This window comes from Schistocerca cancellata, chromosome 7 (assembly GCF_023864275.1).
Source record: "Schistocerca cancellata isolate TAMUIC-IGC-003103 chromosome 7, iqSchCanc2.1, whole genome shotgun sequence".
Taxonomy (NCBI): Eukaryota; Metazoa; Arthropoda; class Insecta; order Orthoptera; family Acrididae; genus Schistocerca; species Schistocerca cancellata.
The window spans coordinates 379,563,522-379,582,661 of NC_064632.1; the positions used below are offsets into that span (position 1 = coordinate 379,563,522).

Consider the following 19,140-nt stretch of genomic DNA (forward strand, 5'->3'; position numbering starts at 1 on the left):
TTTTCTCTGCCCCGAGTTTCGACCACTGCATTTTCATACATTATCCAACAAAGTGAATACAAATTCCGTATTGTTCATCTTCGAAAGTAGCAGCATTTCAATGTACTACGAAAATCCGACTGGCAAGACTTTTTTTGGATGCTTGTCAATAAGGCCAACTCTACGTTCTGAATTTTTTCCTACCTGTGAGAGGAGATGGTTGCTAATAGGAACTTTTATGAATTGTGAATCACATGAAGTATTCTCTTCACCATAAGAATAATACGAATATAAACATTTTGCCATATATTCTTTGCTATTGCTATCTCATTTAAATCCTGTCTGCCTAATAAACTATGAAACTAGAGTGAGACAACAGCAATCACAGAAGAATATACATAGCACATCATGTTTATATTCGTATTATTCTTATGCCTAATGGTGATACAGTCAGAAATGAAGCACGGCAATTGACTAGATTTTTAAATCTAAGATGACTAATTTCCGTGCAGAATGTAACGTACTAAAGAGGCGTCTGCAAAGATTTTCAAATGGAGAAAATTTTTCGCTAAACTCTCGTTCAGAAATCTTCTATCATACGCAGTCTATTATTTGGTGCTTGATCATTATCAAAGAAAGCATCAATGCAAGTAACAACAAATAGCAGTCTCTTGCCATTGTTTCGCTAATGAGACGATTCCTCTCTCTTTTTTTTTTTTATTGTAAGCAGCGGTAGCGCGCACAAAAACAAGCCATGCCGCGAGCGGCGACAGGTCGTAAACACTCATTATCAGAATGCAACAAACAGTGCATGACACAGTACAGTAATGCATTTTCAGCTTAGAGTGACTCAAACACCTATAACAAAGAGAACAGCACTTATCAGATCAAAGAAAAATAAGCAATCAATTCACACCAGACGAAGCTCGTGAAAAAGGAAGGGTACCCATATAAATACGGACGGAGCGCCTGACGCATAGCAATGACTACCTGGTAAAGCTTAACTGCTAAGCTTACTACTCAAACCAAACTACTGTAGCTGTATCGTCATTCATTCGACCTAAATTGTGTCTCCTATTACAATGGACCAACTTTGTTTCGATTTGGAGGTGTGGCCTAAAACTTTTCTCTCCCCTTGAATTTCGAGCCTCAAATTTCAGGTGCGGCTTAGATTCGGGGAAATTTTTTTTCCTTGATTTTGAATCTCATTTTTCAGGTGCGGCTTAGATTCGAGTAAATACGGTATTTACATCTAGCATAGAAAAGGCCAACAATTCTTTTCAAAGCACAACCCTTACATTAACTAGAGAAGACACACAAATTAAAGTTCGCTGAGCTTAGGCAAACATCAGAGCACAATAATCAAGGTGGTACGGTAAAAGGAAGGAAGATAGGGTTTAATGTCCAGTCGATGATGAGATATTTACAAATATGTAACAAATTCATAATGGCGAAGGAAATTTGATGTGACCTTTCCAAGCAACCATCCCACCATTTGGTTGGTTGGATTAAAGGGGAAAGGGGGGGGGGGGGGGGGGACCAAACTACGAGGCCATCAGTCCCTTGTTCCGAATAAAACAATTCCACAAGTGTGAGAATAAAACAAACGAGACTGCCAACACAAATTGGAATGAAAGGAAAACTCACAAGAACAATGAAGGGCAACAAACTTGTAAATGGACAAAAGAGGGACAAGAAAACCACAGAAACGCAAGAAATGGGATGAAGAGCGTTAAACAACAAAGCAGATGACCATGGCTGGCTGACCATGAGAATAAAGAGGAGAAACCAGCCACTCTGCAACACATTAAAACCTCCACCCTAAAAGCACTAGGGTGGGGGATACAGTGGGACAAAGGACATGCTCTAAAACTTAGATCAAATGATAAAACCCACCCTCACAAATAAAATGTAAAACTAAATCGGCCAATGAGGCACTGTCAGATAAAATTAGTGGCAACGAGTCCTGTAACCCAAGATTCTGTTGCTGAGCAGTCAAAGCGGGACAGTGTACCACAAGATGGTCACTGTCAACCAGGCACCGCACCAACACTGAGGTGGGTCTTCAAGGCACAGGAGATAACTGTGAGTCACCCAAGCACGGTCAATGTGGAGCCGGCAAAGGACAACTGATTCCCTGCGAGAGGCCCGCATGCAATACTTCCACACATTTGTAGTATCCTTAATAACACGCAGTTTGTTATGCGTAGTGTTATGACTGTTATGCCATTCCATCTCCCAAAGCCTAAAAACCCCGAGGCACAAGTCAGAACACAGGTCAGGTTCAGACATGACCATCTCCAGAAGCAGTTTCTGCATAGCCTGTTTGGCCAGCCTGTCGGCAAGTTCGTTGCCTGGGATTCCGACGTGACCTGGGGTCCAGACACATACTACTGAATGACTGGACCATTCCATCACATAGATGAACTCCTGGATGGTCGCTACCAAAGGATGACAAGGGTAGCACTGGTCGATAGCTTGTAGGCTGCTCAAGGAGTCAGTACACAGCAGAAATGACTCACATGGGCATGAGCGAATATGCTCAAGAGCACAAAATATGGCCGCCAGCCCTGCAGTGAAAACACTGCAGCCATTGGGTAAGAAGTGCTGTTCTATATGTCCTCTGTGAATACAGGCAAAGAAAGTGTGACCATCGGCCATCGAGCAGTCAGTGTAAACCACTTCATGGTCCCGGTACATGTCAAGAATCGAGAGGAAGTGACAGCAGAGAGTTGCAGGGCTAACTGAGCCCTTAGGGTCACGTGAAAGGTGTAGGCGAAGCCGTGGCCTAGGTGTACACCATGGAGGTGTACGTGAGTGGAGGGGAGGACTCCAGTTCAGACAGAAGGGATTGCATGCAAACCGCAATGTCAGCCCTGACCTAGGCTGCCGATGCGGGAGACAGGCTGCGTGGGTGGGAAAAGGAGACAGTAATTCGGATGTGCAGGAGAACTATGAACATTTACTACGTAACTGGCGAGCAGTTGTGCATGCCTAACCTACAATGGAGGGACTCTGGCCTCCACCAGGATACTGGCAAGGCAGGATTGAACAAGGGCTCTGTAGAGCTGCAGAGCGTAGAGTGATCTGCACCCCAGTTGGTGTTGTTCAGGCAGCGGAGGGCATTGAAGTGCTGCCAGAATTTAAGCTTAATCTGACGAAGGCGAGGTAGCCAAGTCAACAGGGCATCAAAAATTAGTCCTAAGAATTGATATGCCTCCACTACAGTGAGTGGATTGTCAGTAAGATAAAGTTCTCATTCCGGATGAACAGTATGACGCTGACAGAAGTTCATGACACACGACTTCGCAGCTGAAAACTGGAAGCCATGAGCCCATGACTCCGCCTTGTGAATGGCTCCCTGTAGACGCCGCTCAGCAACACCAGTACCAGAGGAACAGTAAGAAATGTAGAAGTCATCCGCATACAGAGAAGGCATGACGGATGGCCCTACAGCTTCCACTAGACCGTTAATGGCCATTAAAAGAGAGAGATACTCAATATAGAGCCCTGTGGGACTCCATTCTCCTCTATATGGATGGAATTATGGGAGGCACCAACTTGGACATGGAAACTATGAAGCCTCAAGAAGTTTTGGATAAAATACAGGATTGGGCCTCAGATCCCCACTCGTATAATGTGCCAAGGATATGATGTCGCCAGGTCGTGTCATACGCTTTTCGTAAATCAAAAAAGATGGCAATAAGGTGTTGGCGTATGAAAAAGGCTGTCAGGATGGCAAACTCAAGGGACAAAAGATTATCAGTGGCAGAGCGACCCTGGCGGAAGCCGCCCTGACATGAAGCCAGTAGGCCAAGTGACTCCAGGACCCAACGCAACTGCCGACACACCATACGTTCCAGCAGCTTACAAAGAACGTTGGAGAGGTTGAAGAGCTGATAGCTATCCACATCAAGTGGGTTTTTACCGGTTTTAAGAAAGCATCAGTATGATGGTGCTCTCCCATCATTGCGACTGAAAGATGCTATCACACAAGATCTGCTTGAAGATGACGAGGAGATGTCGCTTGTAGTCATATGAGAGATGTTTAACCACCCGACCATGGGTCCAATATGGCCCAGGAGCTGTGTTGGGGCAATGTGCAAGGGCACTGAGGAGCTCCCACTCCGTAAATGGGGCGTTATAGGGTTCACTGTGGCATGTAGCGAACGAGAGGACTTCCCTTTCCTTACGCCATTTGAGGGTGCGAAAGGCTGGGGGGTAGTTCTCCGATGCATAGGCTCGAGCATAGTGCTCAGCAATCGCATTTGCATCGGTAGACAACATGCCATTGGTGTTAATGCCAGGGACACTTGTTGGAGTCTGGTACCCAAAAAGACATCTGATCTTCGTCCAGACTTGGGAAAGTAACGTTTGGCATCCAATGGTCGAGACGTATCTCTACCAACACTCCTGCTTCCGTTGTTTGATAAGATCACGAATATGGGCACAAAGCCGTTTAAAGGCTATGAGGTGCTCCAGAGAAGGATGCCGCTTATACCACTGTAGAGCTCGCCAATGCTCCTTAATTGCTTCAGCGACTTCCGGCGACCACCACGCGACTGCCTTTCACCGTGGACACCCTAATGAGTGAGGGATCACATTTTCTGCCACACTTGCTCAACCATCACACCGATGTTACCGTGTGGGGGAGATTCAATGGTGACAGAAGAAGTGAAAGTTCCCCAGTCCGCATTGTTTAAAGCCCATCTGGGCAGGTGCCTGTGTGCCCGACGCTGGGGCAGTGACAGGAAGATGAGGAAGTGGTCACTACCCCACAGGTCATCATGAGCTCTCCAGTGGCACAGACAAAGATATCCAGACAGGCAACCTCCATAAGGGCCTGTTGACGTGGACAGGGGTGTGGGACGGGGGGTTACAGCAGTTCTGTCAGATGACACGGGATGGCGCTGGGGTGCGAAACTGCTCGGACAGCGGGCAGCAGGTAACTGCACACGAGGCCGTGGCAGTGGAAATCCCCACCACCACTTCCCCTCAAATGCCGGCACAGGGCACCATCCAGTTCTGAGACATTTAGTCGCTGCCGCCAGTTGCAGCTGTATGCAGAATTATGCAACAGAATTGTCTTGTGACACTATGTTGTAACGTCTGTTATAGAAGGCCAGTTTTCAGCATAAAATCTAGTTATGAATATTGGCTCATCACGGCTCCCTATTAGAGAATCAGCCAGCTGCTACAGCCAAAATTGCGCACAGCGGAGAAGCGCAAAATTTTGTTGCGGCGCTCCTTTCCATTATTTGTTAGAAGTATTTTCCAACATTGCTTATTTCAAAAGGTCTGTCTTCACGTACTGTGAAGAACTTGTCTCAGGCTTTGCTGCCTCAGGTAGGGCCCATAGTGTCTGCGCAGAACTGCTCCGATCTGCGCAATACGTCACCGTCGAGAAGCTCGGCACAGTTCGCGCACACTGTTACGTGTTGAAGCGATTAAGTTTCATGTTGTTGCTGTTTATTTTTGCTTCTTTCGAGTTTGTTCGTTATGTTTGACATTAATAATGTCGAATTGTCCTACGGCTGTGTGTGAAAACTGTAATCAGAAGACTAAAAGGCAGTAGTATTACTTGTCATAAGTTCCCTCGAACTCCTGAAACATTTGCTCAGTGGGTTCAGCTCTGTAGCAGTAGTGACAGCATTAACATTAAAAATGCTACTGCCTGTAGCAAAAACTTTAGAGAGGACGTTTGTTTACAGTATCTATAAGCTGAATTAAAGAAACTTCAACCAAAATAGGTTTTAAAGCCGACTGCAAATTCTATAAGCTTGTGAAACTTGTAAACGTGCACTTAACATGCTAGAAAAAGTAGATCAAAGCATAGAATCAGAGAAAGGTATTATCGAGGATGAAATTAAAAAAACTTAATGAAGAATTATCACCATTGAGGGAAAACAATTCAGTGTTTAATTTGCTTTTCGTTCTCAGTATATTGCTATCCGCTATTACTGTTTCACGCGTTAAGCAAAGAGAGGAAGTAATGCAAAGCATTAAGTATCTATACAGTGCTGACGACTAAAGTACACAAAAGGTTTGCTAAAAGCACTTCACGAGTAAGCAAAAAACAAGCTTAAGTGAAGCAGAAAATTTGTGTGTGTTGAGCATTTGATGAAATGATTGGCATATGCTACGACTAACAAAGTGACGCCATATATGGACCACATAGCCAGGTACAGGTTGTGAGACCTGAGTTTCTCCTGGCGTATACAACTTTCAAATAATTTCCGGGAATTCAGCCAGGTAACACTTTCAGCAGTTTGCCTTGAAAATGGCGGGGTGTTCTCCCGCCGAAATATCGGCGGTCGCTGAAAGTGTTACCTGGCTGAATTCCCGGAAGTTATTTGAAAGGTACAGGTTGTTATTGCATGTGGTTTATATGGAGCCTGGAAGCAGTCTGTATACTGCTGGTCACGAAAGAGACGCAAAAATACATCACTGGATGTATTTCTTCCAGATCCGACTCCATAGAGCAATCACTTGGACATCATAGTGACAAGATAATAGTAATATCAAAAGGTCCTATAAGCTCTGCGGCAACTGAGGAACTATCTCGTCCTAGCTTAATCGTCTCTTCAAACGCAGCTCTTTGTGTAAAGAAGCAGATGTGATAAAAACCTGCCAAAACTTTTAATCGGAAGCTTCAAACTATTTCTCAAGAGATCTCCGCAATTTACACTAAGTTCATTACTGTACCTACATCCGGATAAGGCACCTAACACGTCAGCAAAGACAACGAGGGCTAAACAGCTGCAGAAAGGAGCACACACATGGAGAGCTTCCGCAGTTCATTCCATATGGGATTAAGGTATTTAATTTGTTGTTGTTGAATTGTTGAAGTACGGCAATCAATACTGAAGCTTCACAGTCATCAAACGCAAAAACGACAAGTAAATGGAATTCTATCGTTTCCTTTCTACTTAATATCTGCACGAAAAAAATGTTATACACTATTGCTGATTGTGACGAAAAAACTGCGTTTAGAAACTGAAAGCTCTTATGATTGTTGCGTTTCCTGTACTATTAAAAATGTGTAATACTTAATAACAACTGAAGGATGCCAAGTTATAACTTATCTCATAGAAAATGTTAAACAATAGAATGTATATGTCAAGGTGATCCATAATACGTAGTTATACATCTGTCATTACTAGAAAGACAGTATGATAATTTCATTGCCATGGGAAGCAGTAAGTCCCTGTGTAGGTAAGCTTCAATCGAACTCATATCTTATTACATCGCCCTTCAGTTTAGTAAATTAATGGTGGCTTAAGCGGAATACGGCCATGCGCGAACGTGAAAAACCATCTCTTCTCGACAGTGACATCACGCGGAAGTGCTCGCTGCCGAAAGCGTTGGCCCAAATTTTCTATGTAAGTATTGCTTGTTGCTGCCTACACAGATGCGGCTACCCTCTCTCGGTCTCACCCCTCTGTCACCCCACCTTGCTACCCTTGACGTCTGGGAGGCCGTTGCCGAAGCGCCTCTAGCATGATCTCCCGAAACTAAGCAGGCGACACGCCTGACATCTACTGTCGTCTAACGGAACTACGAGCACACCCCCGGGACAGTGGTTTAGGGGGGGCTTCCTCTCTGTATATGTTACTCTGTGCCAGTGGATAGAGGGGAGAAGGACAGGACTGCAAACCGAGAGATCAATGGCCGAATATGCGCCATGTGCCACCCGTATTTAAGAGGCAGAGGTTGAGTTGTGACAGTAAATTTTCGACATCTCTGCCTCAGCCAGTAAACATAGTGCCACCCCACAAGGGGTTATGAGTGTTAAAATCTCCCAAAAGTAGGAAAGGTTTAGACAGCTGATCAACCAGTGCAGCCAATGTGTTCAGGGGTGCTGCACCATCTGGAGGAAGATGTACATTGCAGACAGTTATTTCCTGTGTCATCCTTATCCTGACAGCCACAGCTTCAAGATGGGTTTGAAGTGGCACAGATTCACTGCATACGGAGTTGAGGACATAGACGCAAACTTCACCCGACACTCAATTATAGTTGCTAAGGTTCCTGTAACATCCCTTACAGCGTGCAGAGCAGGGTTTCGCATTGCCGAGAACCAGTTTTCCTGGAGGGCAATGCAGAAAGCAAGTGTAAAGCTTAACAGTTGCTGTGGCTCAGCCAGGCGGTAGAAAAAACTGCCGCAATTCCACTGGAGGATGACATGATGGTGAGGCTGGGAAGGCATGGAATATTCAATGAGGCAGTTAATGCCTCAGGGTCACCTGCTGCCACCGATTTATTTCCTGAGCAGTCTGTATCCATGGTGGCTGAGGGTCTGGTGAGATCTAGGTCCTCAGCGAACGCCAGAATCTCCACCTCATCCTCATAAGCAAACTTTCTAGGTAGCGGTAGTGTGGGTGCCACCGCAAGTCCTTTGGTCTTGGGGGTCTTCTTTTTGGATTTCTCTTGCTGCTCCTTGGGTTTCTCTGGATGGGAGAGCTTGACTGATTCAGTCTGCAGGACTGAGATGATAGTGAAGCCCTACGACCAGCTACTTTTGGGCACTTCAGCCACTGGCGGGAGTCATCTTTCCCACTAGTGGAAACCTGGGAAGGGAGTGACCCAAGGGTCACTAGCAAGAAGTGCCAAGAAGACTTACACTTCTCCGGCTGAGAAGTCGGGACTGGTGTACCTGATTGGGGGGGGGGGGGGGGGGCAGTGCTTCCGAGGTAGGTGGTGTGGGAGCAACTGGGAGAGAAGTGCCCTCCACCATCAAGGGGACAGGTGTCTGGCTCGGAGAGTCCACCGGAATTCGCAGAACGGATGGGGCCAGAACTGTTCTCATCATGGCAGCATAGCTACAGGATGAAGACGCTCAAATTTCCAGTTAGCCTCAGTGTAGGTCAGTCGGTCCAGGGTCTTGTATGCCATGATTTTCCTTTCACGCTGTAAAATCCTGCAGTCTGGCGAGCAACGGGAATGATGCTCTCTGCAGATGACACGGATGGGAGGCGGGGCATATGGAGTATTGGGATGTGACAGACGTCCACAATCTCGACATGTGATGCTGGAAGTACAGCGGCAAGACGTATGGCCAAACTTCTAGCACTTAAAGCACCACATAGGGGGGAGGGATAAATGGCTTTACATCATGGTGGTAGACCACCACTTTGACCTTCTCATGAAATGTGTCACTCTTGAAGGCCAAGATGAAGGCACCAGTGGCAACCTGATTATCCCTCAGACCCTGATGGACGCGCCGGACAAAATGAATGCTTCGTCACTAAGTTGGCATGCTGCTCGTCGTCAGACTGCAGAAGAAGGTCCCTGTGGAATATAATATCCTGGACCATATTTAAGCGCTTATGGGGCGTGATGGTAACGGAAACATCCCGCAGCTTGTCACAAGTGAGTAATGTCCGTGACTGGACAGAGGATTCTGTCTTTATCAAGACTAACCATGACCGCATTTTGGACAAGCCCTCCACCTATCCAAACCTGTTCTCTAAATGGTCTACAAAAGACGGTGGCTTCATCGAAACAAAGGTGTCCCTATCAGTTCTCGTACGTACGAAGTACCTGGGTGAATAACGTTCGCTGCCATCCTTAGCCTGGCGTTCCTCCCATGGTGTGGCCAGGGAAGGGAATTATTTAGGGTTGAACTTCCTTGCATTGTACTGAGACTTAGAATGCTTAGAGACTGCTGGTGTTTGATCACCAGCAAGTGATGATGTGGTACGCTTCATCCGCCCTAGTGGCACACACTCCGACCAGGGGCCCTCCCCATGGGTGCCACCCAGCCGCAGCAAAGGCCGCTTGGCAGGATGGCCATTGCCGGGAATCCCGATGCCCCAGGCTGAGAGGCATCTCCTTCTTGGCATAAGTGGGGAGTTAACGGCACAGGCATCAGTAAAGCGATCCCTTTGTTATCAGGGGGCTATAACCAACAGGGTTGTGGTATACACCACTTCTAACAAACACCAAACAACGCGCTCCAGAACGTGACCGCCAAATACATCGCTGGCCGCACTTCTCTGGGCGGCCCGCTGCTCCCATTGCTGGCCGTTTTCACACACACGCTCCCTTATGTGGCCGAGAAATACATCGCTGGTCACACTTCTCCGGGCGGCTCGCGGCTACCATCGCTGGCCGCCTTCGCGCGCGTGCGTTTGTCGGCACACAGCAATTGGCTACACCAGGAAACATTCCGATTGGTTTTCCCTGGAAAACAGTGACCCCAGCCAACGGCTCCATTAACTAGCAAGCCTTATATAAACCCGGCTGCTGCCGCAAACAACAGTTCTCATCGGGAAGTGCAGTACGCCGTGTTCCAGCTGCTTGTGGATGACTCGCCGCACCACTTGAGGTTACCTGGCTGCTCGGCGGAAAATCTTGCGACTTCACTTGGAGAGACTGAACTTCACTGGACTTGGAATAATTACGGAACGTGCACCCCATCATGCACATTCGGACATTGGTATAAACAAACTTTAATTCTGCATTATTTCTGAGTGTGAGCCTGGGTAGACGCTTGGCTAACATAATTGTTAAAAAGTGATTTGTGATTTAATAAACCAGACTGAAGAGGTTATTGTGTTATTCCTGGTTATAACAAGGGTAGATGGCAGCCCCACCACAACGGACTAGCTACCGTGCTGGACATCAGGTGTAAACAAGTCCATGGTCATCGTCGGCGCAGAAAGCGACACTGCATAGTGCATGGTGGAAAACGCACCCAGGAAGGTGTCCTCACCCAAGAGATGGAGGACGAGCGAGACTGCAACGCGACGACGAGAAAGCGGGCTACAGAACTGAACTGAACGATGCACCATGTAAGGCGCCCTTCCCCAAATGGCTGGCTATTTGGAAAAATTTTGAAGACTGGAGGTCAGACCCTACAGGGACCATCACATAAAGGCGGAAATGTGAGAGACTCTTAGTCACCTCTTACGACAGGCAGGAATACCTTGGGCCTATTCTTACCCCCAGACTTGCAGGGGGGGGGGGGGGGGGGGCAGCAGCATTTGGCTTACATGATTTACAGAAATCACAAAAAACCTAAATCTGGATGGACAGACTGGGATTTCAAGTGCTCATATTCAAAATACTAGTTCAGTGTATTACGATTCCACTGCCTCACTCAGTGGTAATTAGTTGCTTACATTGAGACATGTGGGTAACAGTGTTTTGAAAAATAATCGTCACTGTTTCTCAACTTTGAAAAAGGAGATTCATTTTCATTCACCAAACACTGACACTTTCAAGCAAAAGTTTGCAGTTAAATCTTCGGTATTCTTGTAACGCAGTCTCTTCCTCTAATCGCCACAATACCATTATCCACAGATTTATGATTCACATTTCCTTAGTCTTAACTCATTGTTTTTTTTTATGGAATAGAAAGAAGTAATTTATGAAAATAAAACATCTGCAGATGGGTGGCAGCTATTCCCTTGAGCTTGAATAGCGTTGACTTTCTTTCCAGTTTCAAGAACGAACATCTTTTTGATTGTTTTCTTGGACCCTGTTGGTGTCTTTTTCCAAAATTTCCAGTGAACATAATGAGCCACTGATTCACAATAGGTGTGAGTTTTCCGTGGATTTTATTTTGCTTATCCTAGTATTGTCATTTCAGACAAGGCTGTTTTTGTGTCTTGTACTACCTGTCTTTCATATTAAGATAACTTTACTTTCACTTCAAAACATTTTAAGCAACCAAACTAAAATTTGTGCACCTATTCTGAAGTAAAAAATATTCTGTTTTCTGTTTCTTTTACTTAATTGTTGGTTCTGACTTGCGTCCTCAAAAGCTTTGCTGAATAGCTCTTAACTGCTGCATCTACTCCAGTATGCCTTTACTGAGGCTAAACTCACTCTATGGTTTCCAAAATATCCTAAAACATGCACCCCTTCTTCACAAGCTTTCCTCTCAGAGTGTTTTACAGAATTTGAAATCATGAACTATCTCATTAAACAAATATTTGGTTTCCTGTTTAATGTACATAATTATAAGAGACAGTCATAGGGAAAAAGTAAATAAACTGTTTATTAATTCAAAAGTAATGATCATAACTGTTAATACATTTATCTCACTGTGAAACAAAATGGTCAGTGCCTTCCTGGAGAAATAATGTGATTGCTTAGGGAACAACAAATTTACTCTAGTGTACACCTCTTCATCCCAGCAAATAAGACAGCCACAAATGTCTACGGTAGTTTTGGGGCTCCAAAAAATGTATAAATTGCATGCGGAATGATCAGGACTGAGTAGAAGATATGTAAGGGCTTCCCAGTGAAATTTCTGCAGCATAGTTGAAATATTCTTGGTAACATATGACCCTACAACAGAATGATGTCTTCTGTCAACATTCCTGGGTTTTTGGACTTGACAGAAAGCTTTAATTTGTGCAGAATGACCATGGTTGATTGTGCGTTAATTGTAGCGGTGAGTCCTAGAAAGTCAATGAGCAGCAGTCTCTTGCATTTTGTGATACAGATGATCATGACTTCCTGAGGCTGGCATGTCTGTAGTTTCGACAACACTGCAGAAGTTTCACTGGGAATGCCTTACACATTCTCTAAGGAGTTCCAAACTCTCCCGATGCAATTTCCACATTTTTGGAACCATGAAGAGTGACATTCATATCCATTGATATGCTTTGGATGAAGAGGTGCATGTTTGGGTACAATCATGGCTCCATATGCAACCACAAACATTTGTCCATGAAGAGACTGGCTGTCTTGTCTCACTGTAGGATAAATGCATTAACAGTTATGGTGATTACTTTTGAAGTAATAGATATTGCACTTATCTTTTTCCATCTACTTTGTTTGCATTTGACTATACCTTATACTTCATCCATAAATAATGGCAATTTTTTTCTTTGACAACAAGATGCCCTGTTCGGTGGGCATATAAGGAATTCCAGAAACTACTGAAGTACGGTCTCAAGTTGTTATCATCATTCTCCTATGAAGCAATTTAGTTTCCCTATAGTGTAATGCAGAATTATTTTAAAGGTGAAGGCAGTAACATCAAGAGAGAAGGAGCTACACTGCACTGCAGAAGTTTTGCTGGGATGCCGTTACATATCCTCCATAAATTTCTGATATCTCTCTCTTCCCCTCTCATTGCAAATGACAAGGAAAAAAAAATACAAATCAGATTACACAACTGTGATAGCAAAACCAACTCTTCTATATGGGAGTGAATGACAGACTCTTCACTAAAATGAAAGTCAAAGTAAAGAGAGCAAAGAGAGATTTTTCTCTTATGAAGTGAGAAGTGGAAATATAAGAAACAATGGCATATGGAAGAAATTGCACATGTGTAAACATAATGATCTAAATGGCATCATCATGGTGTCAGGATGCCAGAGAAATAGGTTACCGCATCAAGTGCTCCAACATCAAAGCTAAGAAAGGAGAGGTTTTGAAAGATAAGTAATACCTTGAGGGATTGAACAGTGTTGTATTTCCAGAATACGAGCATCATAAAAAGTATTACTGTATGGTGGTGAGTAATGCTCTAGCTTCATTGGATAATGATGGGAAAGAAAATTGGACTTTGCCTCATCAGATAAATCATTTAGGCAACCCACAGATCAGCTCAACCTAGATAATCAGATCAGATGGGATATGAAACTCCACTTTTCTTGATGTCAGATCAATGTCCCAAACATACTGTTCCCTATGCACTTCATTTTGTAACTGAAAACCACTATACGCAGCTGTGTTCTGCTTTGTAAAGATTATTAGCTGTACCACAAGACTTCTTTTAATGATAAGCTGCAATGATAGAAACATTTACTGATTAAACAGTTACATTTAATGGTTTCTGTGGTTTATTTAAAAACTGTTACTAATGTTAAAGTAATCTACAAAGTGTATTTATATGGTTTCTATTTATCAAATGACAATGAAATTCATGCACAGACCTCTCATTTTGCACACATAAAAAAACAAGAACTAAAGAATATTAGGAACTACCTAAATTCAGGGTCAAAAAATTAAAACTCCTTTTCGAAGTTCTATAAACATACCTTTATAAGAAGCGGTTCTGTAGTGTTTGTAAACCCTGTGGCATATCCTAAATGTGGCCAGTCTAGCTCATCTAGAAGATGTTCTGTGTAATTATGAAGAACATACTGAAATGAAAGGAAAAAACAACAAATTTATTAAATGCTTGAATGTGAGTTGTAAATCTATTCAAAACAAAGGAAAATAAAAAGCAATAATTTGAGCAACAGTTTGAAATGAGTACTCAATTCATTTTACTTACATTTGAGATCAACAGTGGATTCATCCAAGCTTCTGGGAAATGGAAGTGTGCTGAAACTGAGTCTCCAATTATAATCAATCCTCTTGAACCTGTCTCTTTACAAAATTCATCCTCATATGGTTTTCCACTCTTCTGATCTATGCCCCAGATGCCATTGCAGTTATAGTCTGCTGCTGTGTCTCCATTTTCTGGTTCACGGCCAGGGTATGCTAACGGGTTCCAGTCTTCACAGTCTCTGCCCCTCCAATGGTAGCCTCTAGCTGTCTGTAATAACCAGCTGTTTCTAACTTACATTACAACAAATAACTCTGTTTTAACTTTTAACAATAATAATCAACTTTTGAAAATGTAATGTAATTGGATAGACAAAAAGTTTACTGCCAGGATTAGGCATTGCAGTACGCTGTCAGACAGCTTCAAAATAAAAACCATAGCCCAGAAAGGGGGTGGACTGTCACAAATTTTATTTAACCTGGTTTTGGACAAGGTAGTGAGACAGTGGTGACAACTAAATAGTAACATGAAGATCAAACATGTGCAAACAGGATAGAAGGTCAAACATAATGCAACATTGACTGCCTGGCATTCACAGATGACATGCCACTCTTACATGAGACAGAAGAAGAGGTAAAGACAGCACTAAAAAGTCTAGCCGAAACAGCAGGAAAGGTCAGACTGAAGATTACATATAAAAAGACCAAGACATTGAACACTGAGTCTGGCTGAAAGATAGATGGCCAAGAGGTTGAGAACGTCAACAGTTCTCGTTATTTGGGGGAGAAGATAACTGGTGGCATACAGAGCAACAGTAGTGCAGTAGACAGGGCACAGCTTTTGCAGAAGCTTCGGTATGGGGTGAACACAACATATGGCAAGAAAAATCTATCATGAAATGCCAGACTGCGACATGACACAGCAACTGTAAGAAATGCTGCCCTGTATGCATCAGAAACGAGCACACCCAGCAAGAGAGCTTGTATATAGTTGGAGGAGGAGGAGGAGCAGAAAATTTTGAGAGACATGTGGGGCACCAGAAAACATGGGGATATCTGGATACACAGAACATAACAGGAACTGTATGAAAATATTGAACCCATATCGAACTAGATACGAAGAGGAGATTAAGATTTGTTGGGCACATCGTGAGGATTTATGAGGAGAGGTTGACTAAGAAGATATGGAATGCACAATGTCATACGGGAAACAACTGGGCAAAGGAGGTCAGAGATGACTGAAAGGACAGAATCAGCAGGCAGTAGTACAGGACAGAGAAGTACAAAGGGTCGGTGGATGGTCACAGATGGCCGCACACCAAAATCAAAGTTGTCTTAACAGAAGAAGAAAGAAGCAGAGTAAGTGAGAGAATGGAGAGGTATTGGGAAGAAAGAAGATGTGAAAAAGAAGCCACATGTGATCCTGAAGGGTCCTAACGAAGCAGAAGAAGAAAATGTCTACTCACAAAGTGGCGGCAGCAGAACACACATATTGAAAACTGCATTTTTGGAGTCGGTGGGACCTCTCCTGGGAGGCTGGAGGAAGGGAAGGAAGAGTTGCGAACGAAAAGAACTGATGAGGTTTAGAAAATGGGGAGAGTTCAGAAAAGTCACCCAGCAGGTGCAAGACTACTCCAATCCATCCAACCACCCAGCACTTGCTATTCCAGTCCTATCACAGGCTTATCTTACCCCATCAAAGGCCAGGCCACCCACAAAAGCAGCCATGTTGCATACCAGCTGTGCTGCAACCATTTTAACCTACAAATTTTATATTGGTGTGACTACCAACCAGCTGTCCACCAGGATGAATGGTCACTATGAAACTGTGGCCAAGAGCAATGGAGATCACCCTATGGCACGACATGCAGCTGAACATAACAGGCTTGATTTTAATGGCTGATTCACAACTCTGGCCATCTGGATCCTCCCCTCCAATATCAGCTTTTCTAAACTGTGCAGATGGGAGTTATTCTTACAACAAATTCTCCCTCTCAAAATTATCCCAGCCACAACCTACAGTAACCTACTGCAGTTTATGCCCCTTCTGTCCTATCACCTCTTCCCTTTCCTTTACCCCTCCCCCCCTCCTACTGTATGCTGCCCTCTGCCAATGCATCCACCTGTCCTTTCCTCTCCCTGCTCCTCTCGTTTTCCGTTCATTTCCCCGCTCTCCCCCACCTCCCGATGCTTTGCCTTGCAGTCTCATCAGGCTGCCATCTAGTCCCTGCTCGCCCTGTCAGACAGCGTTCTTCTCTCACTCCACCCATAGCCTGTTATCCATCCCCCCCACCTTGGTCCAGATTGCTTTTCAAATGACAACTGCATTCTGGTTACAGCTGCTAGTCATAGCAGTCATGTATACGTGAGGGGGGTGTGTGTGTGTGTGGGGGGGGGGGGGGGGGGGTGCTGAGAAGGCTTTGGCCAAAAACTATAATGTGTACCAGTCAACAGGTCGTCTTTATGGTAAGTAGGAATCAATCATCTTCCTAATATTGATGATATTCCAACACAGAGTGTACTTAATCATTTCTACTAGCTTCACTACATGATATAGTTAAGAATAATTAAAAAATTGCATACTGGGCTCCAGAGCTCTCCAATGTAACAATGCTTGAGACAGTTCCATTCTGTTAGAAGTTTGGCCAGTGTAAGCAGCTTGTAACTGTCTCCAAGATATTAAGGATCCTTAATCCATAGAGAAAAATTCACAATATCCATAAAGAAAACAATTTTAACTGTTTCTGTGATCCAATTTAATGACAGAAACATAAATGTAATGCTGGCAAATATTTCTGCATTAGACACAATGGCTATTACCTGGCATAAACCGTTCTTGACAAAAATTTGTAAATAGAGACCAAAATAGAAACACACCAAACAGCTAAAATATTTATACTTCAAACACAAAAGGAAAGGAGGGGCAGTCTGTCATACCATATTTTCATCAATTATGCTTATGAATAAAGTAACAAAACACACATGTTGCAGTTATTTTTAGGTTGCATGTGCTGCTATTTTGCTCAGTTCATAATATGTTATGATGTCTTCTGTTATTCTTATATTGTGATGTGAATCCAAATATTTTATGGAAATTGACAATGACCACACAAGCCTTCTTTGTGTCAGGTATGAATCAGTACTCTACATAGCCCCTGTTAATTTAGGTGCTGCTGTATAATATATGGAATCTTGGTAAAATAAAAGGATTTAAATTAATATTCCAGTCGGGATATGTAAGTTCCCTTACTTAAAAAAACCCGAATACACGAAAAATTACCTGAAGGGTATTTGTTACCATACCATACACTAGGCTTAAACTGGATCATATAATTAATCTGCAGATTAGTGCATTGTGGTATGCTGGAACAAAGCAGTCTAACAGACTATCATAGCAAAACTTCCATGGTGGAAAATTCATACTTACATTGACTATACTGAAGCGGTCACCATCTAGATCAATAGCAGGCTCTGTTTTCATCCATGTTTTATTGAACATATCACATATCTGTTTTATTCCAGGAATATGACATAAAGCAATTCCTAATCTCTCTAAATGTTGCTGATATTCTTTCCCCCTTCCGTTTTGTGCTGTTACTTTCTGGAATAATTGTACAAAATTATCATCATCATTATCATTGTTTGCTGACATTTTGCTGTGCAGTAGTGTCGTTGAGAGATCAAAATTCCTATAACGTAACAAATATTCAAGCAATTATACAAACTAAGCCATTTCTTTTATTTTGGGAGGGCAATGCTGCACAATACTGATGAAACACCTACCTTTATCTGATGCACTGTATTCCTAAAATTCGACAATGGCCTTGGGAACAAATGACAAAAACCAGTATTTTCTTCAGTGTAGCACACATCAATACCATAGCAAAAGACATCTGGTGTAAAATATTTGGAAACTTCCCTGAAAGCAAAATAAGAAAAGTATGAACTGAAGGCAGTAGTCTTCCCAAATGACAAAACAAGCTAAATATTTCTGACAACTGTACCTCTCTCTATGGGCTGCCTTACCTATTTACTAAGAGTGGCCACACAAGTTTAACAATGTCCCTACAGTAATCGTTTCCCGGCGAAGGCAACATATCACAAACTCGTAACGAACCAGCTAAGAGGCTTTCATTGTGGATTTCTGCTAACTGGTCTGCGAGACCAAATACGATGGTACAAGCTGCTACCGAAAATGAGATTATGCGTAACAGAACAAACAAGACATGCAATATGACAAGTGATTTAAGGAATAGTAATGGATTTTTGTTTTGCGATTGTAGTGCTTCACGTACTTACCAGCACAAGACAAACCTCCATTAACACCTCTAGCTTCGCAACCACTCACTAGGAGTATAAGAAATGCAGCAGCGCAAAAAAACATTATGAAGCTGACTAGTTAGATGATATCAGGGAAAATCTGGTTGGCTGCCAATCACTTCAAGATAATTATGTTATCGTCACAAATCTGAGAGCCATAACGAAAACTTCGTAAGAGAGAACATCACAACACACAAAGCCAAATGTCTACCACCCTATGCACAACATTATGGGGTGACGGTCATACATTTCTTTTTAAACCCGTCCTTTTAATCGTGTATTGGTCGATAGCATAGAACACCAAGATATGTCGATAAAAGGAATATCGATCTTTTATACCAATTGTACTGTTGGTCGAGAGTGCTAGTGTTCGATAACGAGCCTATCGACCTATCATTTCATCACGTCAGGACAGAAGGTAAGATCGATCGTAGGATCTCTCTCCCGTACCTGTAACAGCACTTTCGGATTGTTACAGACAGAGATTAGTGAACACAACATAGAAAAAGGGAGCTACGACATACGACTCTAAAAAATCTTGGAGAAAGAAGAGTATAAAAAGTAAATACACAAACCCACCGTATCTCACTTCGCTGTTATGGGTGA

General features: G+C 43.4%; 1 protein-coding gene across 1 annotated transcript in view; it reads right to left on the bottom strand.

The window, feature by feature from the left end:
• LOC126092946 (acyloxyacyl hydrolase-like) overlaps positions 1-18,829 on the bottom strand; it is a 77,761-nt gene extending 58,932 nt beyond the window's left edge. The window contains exons 1-6 of the mRNA XM_049908677.1: positions 18,514-18,829; positions 18,241-18,397; positions 17,998-18,133; positions 17,642-17,815; positions 14,222-14,485; positions 13,983-14,087 (exon numbers count right to left, since the gene is read on the bottom strand). Coding sequence (XP_049764634.1) covers positions 13,983-14,087; positions 14,222-14,485; positions 17,642-17,815; positions 17,998-18,133; positions 18,241-18,397; positions 18,514-18,598 — 921 coding nt within the window. The 5' untranslated portion in view covers positions 18,599-18,829. The remainder of the gene's footprint in view (positions 1-13,982; positions 14,088-14,221; positions 14,486-17,641; positions 17,816-17,997; positions 18,134-18,240; positions 18,398-18,513) is intronic.
• Positions 18,830-19,140: the final 311 nt, after the last annotated feature.